Source organism: Balaenoptera acutorostrata, chromosome 1, assembly GCF_949987535.1.
Source record: "Balaenoptera acutorostrata chromosome 1, mBalAcu1.1, whole genome shotgun sequence".
NCBI classification, from domain to species: domain Eukaryota; kingdom Metazoa; phylum Chordata; class Mammalia; order Artiodactyla; family Balaenopteridae; genus Balaenoptera; species Balaenoptera acutorostrata.
In genome coordinates this window covers 30,656,531-30,665,188 of record NC_080064.1, presented here as the reverse complement: position 1 = coordinate 30,665,188, position 8,658 = coordinate 30,656,531, and the positions used below count along the sequence as shown (strand labels likewise).

General features: G+C 51.2%; 1 protein-coding gene across 1 annotated transcript; it reads right to left on the bottom strand.

Annotated features, from left to right (window-relative positions):
- Positions 1-63: 63 nt before the first annotated feature.
- DNALI1 (dynein axonemal light intermediate chain 1) lies at positions 64-8,357 on the bottom strand. Its single transcript, XM_007182547.3, has 6 exons — positions 8,210-8,357; positions 7,507-7,652; positions 5,588-5,757; positions 4,368-4,546; positions 3,868-4,032; positions 64-1,710 (listed from the first exon to the last, which is right to left on the bottom strand). The coding sequence occupies exons 1-6, from the start codon at positions 8,288-8,290 to the stop codon at positions 1,675-1,677; spliced, it is 777 nt and encodes a 258-aa protein (XP_007182609.3). The 5' UTR covers positions 8,291-8,357; the 3' UTR covers positions 64-1,674.
- Between the last annotated feature and the right edge of the window lie 301 nt (positions 8,358-8,658).

Below are 8,658 nucleotides of genomic sequence, written 5' to 3'. Positions count from 1 at the left end.
GAAGGCCATGGATGCATCTGTTCTGAGATTTGACAGTTGAAACCATTCACCAGTGCTAGTGAAAATAAAGATAAGCCCCTCACCCGCAAGGATCTCAGTGATGGGGCTGGAACTCAGATCACTGGAACTTCTGACACTTGAATTAGCCCTGTGAGTTCTTCAAGCGTATGGAGATACCTGACAGAAACAGGCCTGAGGTCTAGAAAATGTGGAGTGTGGTATTTCTTTTGTACTGGCAATGAGCAATTTAGAACAGAAGCTCTTTGGAATAGAACTGTAAAAAGAAAATTTTAGGGATGTCATGTGCAGAGCCTAGACTTTAAAATACGAAGAAAAAGCCACAGCAACTTGTGTTGTCCGTCATTGAGTCTGCTAGGGGAACCTCACAGGACAGGAGTGTTGTACGGTCAAGGAGTCCTGGGACTAGCACATCTCAGTGACCACAGTTCTTTCGCATGAAAATGACAGAGCACAGACAGGCCATTTTAGTGGAATCTTGGGATTAATTCCTCGGGACACCTGGATGAGGGTAAAAGCTGTGACTTCAAATTTGAGATTAGAGTGTAGAGGGCTTGTCTGACTCAGTGGGACACAGCTGTTCTTGTTGGACTGCAGTTCACCCAGTGAGCCTGGAAGCCCTAGCCGGGACGGCTGTCAGACCCGAGCACCTCTCCAAGGGAACACTGAGCACTTGAGGCCTTCTAACCGGGGGAGACGTTAGTGCCTTCTTAGTCATGCTAGTTGTGAAGTTTGACTGAGTGATGGCACTCCTTGAGCTGCTGGTATGCCCTGAATCAAGGATTTATGTCACTAATTTAGTCTTCTGGGTCTATGAAATCAGAAGACCCCTGAACCTCCAAACTGAGTCTAGCTGATGAGGAATAGTAAAATGCAGTTGTCTACAGGCCATGGCCCAGTCATGAATAATTAGAACTGAGAGTGAGGTTTGGGCTAGTCGGGCTGTAGGGTTGGGTTTTGATTGTCTGCAGAGCAAGGTGAACAAATCAGTGCTGGGGGAGGAGCCAAGGTCCAGGCAGCTCACAGTGGACACCGTGACCTGTATTTCTTTCCAGCACATGTTTACTTTCTTGAAACCCATGGGTTTGACCCTGCCATTGCCTCCCACCCAGGCAGTCAAAACTAAGGAGGATGGGGTCCATTGACTTGGCAAGCAGCAATAAGGTGATACAGTATAAACCAAAAACTCCAAAATTAGGTACTAGAACTGCACTGGAGTAGGGATGATGAAACGACATCAAATAAGGGCAAGACTGAGGCCAGAGGAGCCTGGGTTAAGGGACAAGATGAATTGCAGGGCAGAGAAGCAGCTTTGTGTGGCTGGAAATAAGTGATAGTATGGAGTGACAGTGAGAAAGGAGCTGCTCCACCTGAGGGATACAGCCAAAAGGGGTGAATTCTGAGTCTCACTGTTGGGGTTGGCAAATCCCAAGGTTGGCTACGTACAGGGACTTCCTGGGCTACACCGCCTTCTGTTGTCCAGCCCGGAGCCTGGCTGCTAGACCGTAGGTGTTGCACAACACTGGGGTGGTGGTGTGGCTTCTGACAAATACGTAGGTGGGATCAGGGGAGGGGTGTGGCTTCACTCAGGAAGCTTTTTATTACAAAGGGCTTATGATGGGGTAGTAGTGCTTGCTGAGACCCATATGGAAATTATCACTTCTTTGGTGCAATAATGCCTTCCAGTTGGGCCTGAAAAACAAAAACAAACTCCGTTAATATTTGAAACTTGCAGCCTAACACAAATAGCTGGGAGGTGATAAAAGTCTCCGGGAAGAATAATCCAAATGCTGCCACTCCAAGTGTTTTTCCCTTCATTCCCAACTCCATATTTTCTAGATTAGCTGGTCTCTGGCTTGGCATTCAGTCTTGCTGCATTAGGAGAAATCAGAGCTCTCCTGGTTTCCATACAATAGCTGCTCAGTGTATAATATAAGGCATTGAAAAGGAAATTGAATAAAAGTTGTTGAAATAGTGGTTTTTCAAGGCTCAGATTTCAAGCCTGAGTATGTCTGCTAAGTTAAACATTTGGCTCTCTGGTTTGGGAGCCTGGGAGCTCTGTGCTGGGACAAGAGGTTTGGGAAACAGCAGATTTTCAGCCACTGAGACAACCTGATACCCAATTAGAGAAAATTGCCACCAGTGAGTAGGGAGCTGTCCATCTTGTATGTAAAGCTTCAGATACTCGGGAGTTATTTACTCTGCTCCTCTGGCAGCCAGTAAAATAATTCACTGTCATGGTGTGTGAACAGATCTCTAAGTAGGTCTATCCTGCAGACTGCAAACACTGCTTTATTTGTAGTGCAGCTTTAAGCCAATAAAAATAACTCACTTCTAAAGAGTCCTTCACCCTGGGGATTCCAAGGTTGCTTGTAAATGTTAGAAAGATGCCAAGGTATTCTGCTTTGCTCTTGCCGCCAATACCATAGGAGGAACTGAGGAACTTGAGCTTATGATAAAAGAATATGGCAGATAAGGGAGGCAGCTTCAGAGACTGCTAAGTAAACAGATTCACATCTGGCTGTGAAAGTTTCTTTGTTTTGTTAAACTCAGCAACAAGAAAATCTATGTCATCCTCCGCTAGCAATTAACTCAAGCCCTTCTTTATCTCAAATGCCTGGCCTTGGCTTGTAGTACCAACAAGCCTGCCAATCGCAAGAATGTAAGCTTCTATGAAACTAGGGAGGAAAAGGAGATACATCTGGGGGCCCCTCCTGGCCAGGGCCATGGGAGACAGCCACTAAACGTCAATAGGCCATATATCTAGAGCAATGGTTCTCAAACTTTGGCAAACATCAGAATGGAGACTGTCGCACCATGCAGTGATTCTGCCCACCTTCACCATTTGTTGGTAAAAAAAAAGTATATTTTACTCTTTTCCACGAAGTTTGAATCCTATTTTATCTCATTATAATTAACACTTGTTTCTGCAAGATTAGCAAAATGATGACAATTGAAGTTCTGTAATGGGCACATGGATGTGTATTGCATTATTCTACTTTGTGTTTCAAAATTCTCATAATAAAAAGTTAAAAAAAAAATCACCTGGAGACCTTGTTAGAATGGCTTGCTGGACCCCAACCCCAAAGTTTCTGATTCAGTAGCTCTGGGCTGGGCCCAGTGATTTGTATTTCTGAAAGTTGCGGTGATGAGGATGATGCTGGTTTAGGGCCCAACCCTCTGAGAACCTTTGGACCAGACAGAGAACCTGGAGCTTCAGAAGCCTGGCCCCCTGCCCAGCCCTTTTCACTAGTCCCCCTCCCTCCCTTCAGCTCAGTTGGATAAAAGTATACCATCAGCAAAAGGGCTTTGATGAAAAGCACCTACAGCTGAGTTCCTCTGACCACACACCTCGGGAAGGTTCCTGATTTGAAATGGTTCTTCCCTCTCGAAGGGCCTTCCCTGCCCGCCCCAAATGCAGGGCCTCGGAACTGCAGGTAGGAAAGCACTCCCATGAAAGCCGGCTGGAGAGACCCAGCCCACTCTAAGAAGTCTCCAAAGTGCCAGCTGCCATGGGACAGACGTCCCGCTTCTTGACATAGCCACCTCTCCCAGACGATAGGCAGCTTTTATCCAAGGGGGGAAAAATCCTCCACTGGAGAGCCAGCTGAGGTGTCATGGGGGTTCAGAGCTGAGAATACAGCCTCTCTTCAGTGCCAGATGGAGATGGACAGAGAATCTGGGTAATGATCCCTCACCTCTCCCGGAAAGAGTCGGCTTCCTTTACTCCTTGGCAGTATTGAAAGTCAGTGTAGGACAAGGAACCAAATGCTTGGCCTGCTTGGCTGGGAGGGCCGGGGGCGGGGATGGGGGTGGCAGGAGCTCCACCTGGGCCTGGGCATCGATTACCTTCAGCTGCTGGTTAGTCCGCTTCAAGAACTGAATCTCTTCGTTGTGCCTCTTCTCCTCCACCTGTCTCCTCTCACTCTCGCGCTTCTCGATGGCCTCACCTTTTGCCTTCTGTTCGTTCACTTGCCTCTCCAAATCTCGCTTTTCCGTTTCTAATTCTGCAATCTGAGGACAGATCCCCAGTCATGCTGGGACGTCGCCAAGTGGACGGGGTGGTGTGAGTGCCTGGGTGGAGGGGACCTGGGACACAGCTGTCCAACCCAAGGCATTGCCAGGGTCTGTACTGCCACCCAGTGGGAGGTCGGTGACTGGCAGGGCATGTCCAAGGGGAGACAACTCTGCCGCGACCGGACTGGCCGGAACACTGAACTGAAGGGACCTCACTAAGGTGATGGGAGAGCACCTAGGAGGCCGGAATTTGGTGCTGGAATGACAAGCTGTGGCCCTGAGATTGACAGAAGAGTCGAAGAGGGCCAAAGTCTCCTGGTGAACCCACTCACTTTCCTCTCCATGTCTGACTTCCCCTGCTCGGCCTGCAGCGCCTTCCTCATGCCAAATGCCACGCTGCTCTCATACAGGGTCTGGTAGGCAGCGATGGTCATGCGGATCTCGTCCCGGACTCGCAGCAGCAGCAGCCCTCGCTCCGCACAGCTGATGGTAACCTCGCGGATCAGCTCATCTGCCAAGGCACACACATGGCGGGGTCGGAGAAGGCAGGCAGGAGGGGAGATGCACCGCACCTACTGCGAACCACCTTCCTACTCGGAAGTCGGAAGGGCACTAGGGTATGTCCTCCTCACTTGGAGACAGGCCTCAGGGAGGGGCCTTGCCATGCAGCCACTGCTCTGAACTTGGCACTTGGGAGTACAGGCCATTAGCAAGCCTGGTTTGGCCAGTGCAGAGGCAGACAAGAGCCCAGGTTTGTCTGCAGCCGTGGGGGCCCTCTCTTCCACCGTTAGGCAGCAACTGGGTGCTATTCAAAGAATTCTGACTTTTTCAGTATAAACATGGTGGCTGTTTTAAAGCAGCTGGAAACTCTTATATGCCCCCTTGGCTGGACTGGTTTGGGGCTGGAAACAGCAGGGTCTAGAGCTTGCCCACCCATCTCCTCCATAAATGCTGACTGGGAGGGCAAACCAGAATCACACTCAGACTGAAGGGAGCCTGCTAGCCCCGTGCAGCTGCCTCAGGGTTTGGATGCGGTTTGCATGTCCGAGTCCACACGGGCTGGTGAGACTAGACGGAGGCCCAGTCATCTGACACCAGCACCCGAGGAGGGAGATCTCAAATCCCTGCGTCTGTCGGGTCACAACAAATCACCCTGAAATATTTTTCTGGACCAAGGCCTAATGTTGATGGATGGATATAAATATAGAACATTAAATTTTTCTGATTAAAAAACTAACATATTGGGACTTCCCTGGTGGTCCCACGCTTCCACTGCAGAGGGTGCGGGTTCAATCCCTGGTCGGGGAACTAAGATGCAGCAGGTCGTCAGGAACACGGTGACTGACAAGGGGGGGTGGGGGACTGGTAAGGGAGGTGGGCTGGGAGGGGGAAGAGGGCACAGTTAGCAGTTCCTGGGTGGGGCAGGTGGGGGGAGACAGACATTCCAGGATGGGGCAGGCTTCAGCTGCGGGGGACTCAGGGCCTGGGTCTGTGCGAAGGGAAGGGAAGGAGGCAGTAGAGGGTGGTGTAGCTTCCCTCGAGGACCGCTCACCGAAACACTGCGAGTACAGCTCCCGGCGCACCGGGCAGATGCCGGTCTCCCGGGCCTGCCGCTGCTGCAGCTTCAGGTCCAGCTGCTCCTGGAGGTGCACCACATCCATCCTGGTGCTGGGGGTGCTGGACACCTGCTGGATCCATAGCTGCGTGTCCTCCACCCACTCCCTGCGGGACAGACACAGCCAGGCTGAGCGAACCCCATCCACCAGACAGGGTCCTCAGGATGTGAGCAGAGATGGCACTTTGCGCTCTCTGCCTGAGAGGAGTGAGGGGCAGCTCTGTCCCCGACCCACCAGAATCCTCCACCTCTTTCTCCCTTGATGAGTGTGTGGCTCCAAAGCCACGCCCACTGTGCCACCTCCACGGGGCCCCTATCTTGGGGCTAGGCTATCCTCATTCTCCCACGACCCTCTGTGAAGTCGTCATCCACGGTCCAGATCTTGCACTCCTAACATGTTGAGGGCAGATTGATGGTGGTTGTTGCTTGATCTGAACGGAAGGCCCAGCGGAAATTCCCACCGACTTGTGGGTAGGAGACACAGGGGACTATAAACCTTGTGCCAGCCAGAAAGAGGTGAATGGTGCTCGCTTCAGCAGCACATATACTAAAACCAGAAAGAGGTGAATGTATGTACTGGGGGTGTGTACCTATATGGGCCCCCCGTAGCAAACCTTGTGTGAGAGACACAGCCACGTTCTGGAATCACAAGGGGGGGCCTGAGGGCAGAACCACCATGAGGGAGAGGATTCCATGCATTGTTGAAAGGGAAGCAAATGAAAAACACCCTCCCCTCCTTTGACCTCCATTTCAGAGGAGATTGCAGTCTGGCTTTTGCTGTTTCCCCTCTCCATCATAACTTTAAAAACTGCTGTCAACTTATTACATAAAAACAGTTGATCTAGAGTCTGTGCTCCGCAACAAGAGAGGCCGCGATAGTGAGAGGCCCGCGCACCACGATGAAGAGTGGCCCCCACTTGCCGCAACTAGAGAAAGCCCTCACACAGTAATGAAGACCCAACACAGCCATAAATAAATAAATAAATAAATAAATAAATAAATAAATAAATAAAACAGTTGAAAGGCATTGTGATCACAATGATCATTGTGGCTGCAGAAGAAAGAAGCAGGGTGAGGGGATGGTGAAGAAGGGAGCTCTCCTTTTAGAAGGGAGTCTGAAGGAAGGCCTCCTAGAGGAGGACTCAGGACTCCGCACTCCTAAGGCAGGGGGCCCGGGTTCAATCCCTGGGAGCTGGATCCCACATGCATGCCGCAACTGGGAGTTCGCATGCCACAACTGAGAAGCCCGCCTGCCGCAACTAAGACCCAGCGCAACCAAATAAATAAATTTAAAAAAAAAATAGATGGTGGAAGCAGCGTAAAAAGCAGTCAGATTTGGAAAATAATTTGAAGGGAAAGCCAAAAGAATGTGATGAAGGACAGGACATGTGATGTGAGAGATCAAAGGGAATGAAAGGTGGCCTGCGCCCCTAGTGGAAAGGAGGAGACTGAGAATGAGCTGGTTGGGGGAAGGAAGACATTGTGATTTAGTTTGGACACGTTGAGTTTGAGATGTCTATTAGACATCTTCATGAAGGTAATGAGGAAGTAGTAGAATATATAGGTCTGGAGTTTAGGGGAGAGGACAGGGCTGCAGAAAGACCTGTGGGAGCAATCAGCATATAAGTGATGTTTAAAGCCATAAGCCTGGGTGAGAGCACTCAGGAAATGATGGTAGATAGAGAAGAGGTCTCCCCGCTACCCACGTTCCCAGGATCTAGCCAAGTGCAAGCTCTAGAAACTCTAGGATGCTGGGAGGAAATCTCAGTCAGAAACAGAGACAAGGTGCCTCCTCTCACATCCCCAAGTTCAGGGATGCAAAAGCCTGGGCCTCCTCCCAGCCACTGCTTTTTTACCTCGGGGGCAGGATGGCATTCAAGATTTCTTCTGCCTGCTTTGTAGGATCTGGGACACAGGAAGTTGAGGGGAGCTTGGTCTTTGGTGGCTGTGGGACGGGACCTGAGGGTCCGGGCTGCTGAGGGCTGACTTTCAGTGGCCGAGCCTGAGAGAGAGGGACAAGTTGGGGCAGGAGGTGATTCAGACACTCAGCTCCACACACTCTGGCCCCCTGGGTTGCTCCAGCTCTCCTGCACATCCCTCCCCTCTTCCCAGCTCCCTTTCCCCCGTCTTCTCAGCTGAAGTTATGTTTCAGAGCTGAAGGAGGCCACAAAGAATCTTTGGTTCCACCCCAACCTGATGCTTGTATCTTCTTGAAGAAATGTTTCTGGCACAGCTGCTCAGGCCTCTGCTCTAGTGATGGGGCAATCACTCCCAGATCTATTCTTGGGAAAATACAGATCTATTATTGGGGCTACCGTGAAAAAAGGTGAGCCCTATCCATCTCCCTGTGACTTCCTTCCCCATCCTAAATCTGCCCTTTGGGGTCACCCAACATCTGGGCTTCTTGTACCGCTCTCCCACCCTCCTTCTCCGGTCCCAATTCCCTTTACTCCCAGTCACTGCAGCCTCTGTCCCTCGGGACTCCCGATCCTCAAGGCAGGGATCGGTCTTTCCCCATCGGAGCTTCGTGCTCCCCCACCTTCTGAGACCCGTCCTTACTTTGGGGCTCCGTTTCTCCCTGTTCCGGCTCACCAACACCGGGGTGTCATACTTGAGCAGAGAGTCCGCGGGGGGAATCATGGCGGCGGCGGGAGTAGTAGCCCAGCTGCGGCCCTCCAGTCAGGGCCTTGTTTGCCGTCGCCATGGAAACCTCGCCTCCGCCCTCATGGCCTGGGCGGGGCTTCGGGGCGGGGCGGGGCCAGCAGCGCTAGAGTTTCTGCTCAGCCTTCGCGGAAAGATCTCTTAGCTTAGCTTAGCAGGCCACTTGCTCACCGGCTCGTCTTGGTACTCTTGGAAGCAGGGAAAACATCAGTTCTGAATCCCTGTGCTGCGTCTAGCTCGTGATTTGAATTAGGTGCAGATCACCTTCGTTGACCCTCAATTTTGTCATCTGCAAAGTGGGAATCATCTGACTCCTCAGCGAAGGGTTGGGGAAGATTCCCAGAGGA

Excerpts from the sequence above, each read along its gene's own strand:
- DNALI1 (XM_007182547.3), bottom strand. The coding sequence starts at position 8,290 with ATGATTCCCCCCGCGGACTCTCTGCTCAAGTATGACACCCCGGTGTTG. Across the intron at positions 4,547-5,587 it reads GCTGTACTCGCAGTGTTTCG|ATGAGCTGATCCGCGAGGTT; the intron begins GTGAGCGGTCCT and ends GTGCCTTGGCAG. Across the intron at positions 4,033-4,367 it reads AGTCAGACATGGAGAGGAAA|ATTGCAGAATTAGAAACGGA; the intron begins GTGAGTGGGTTC and ends ATCTGTCCTCAG.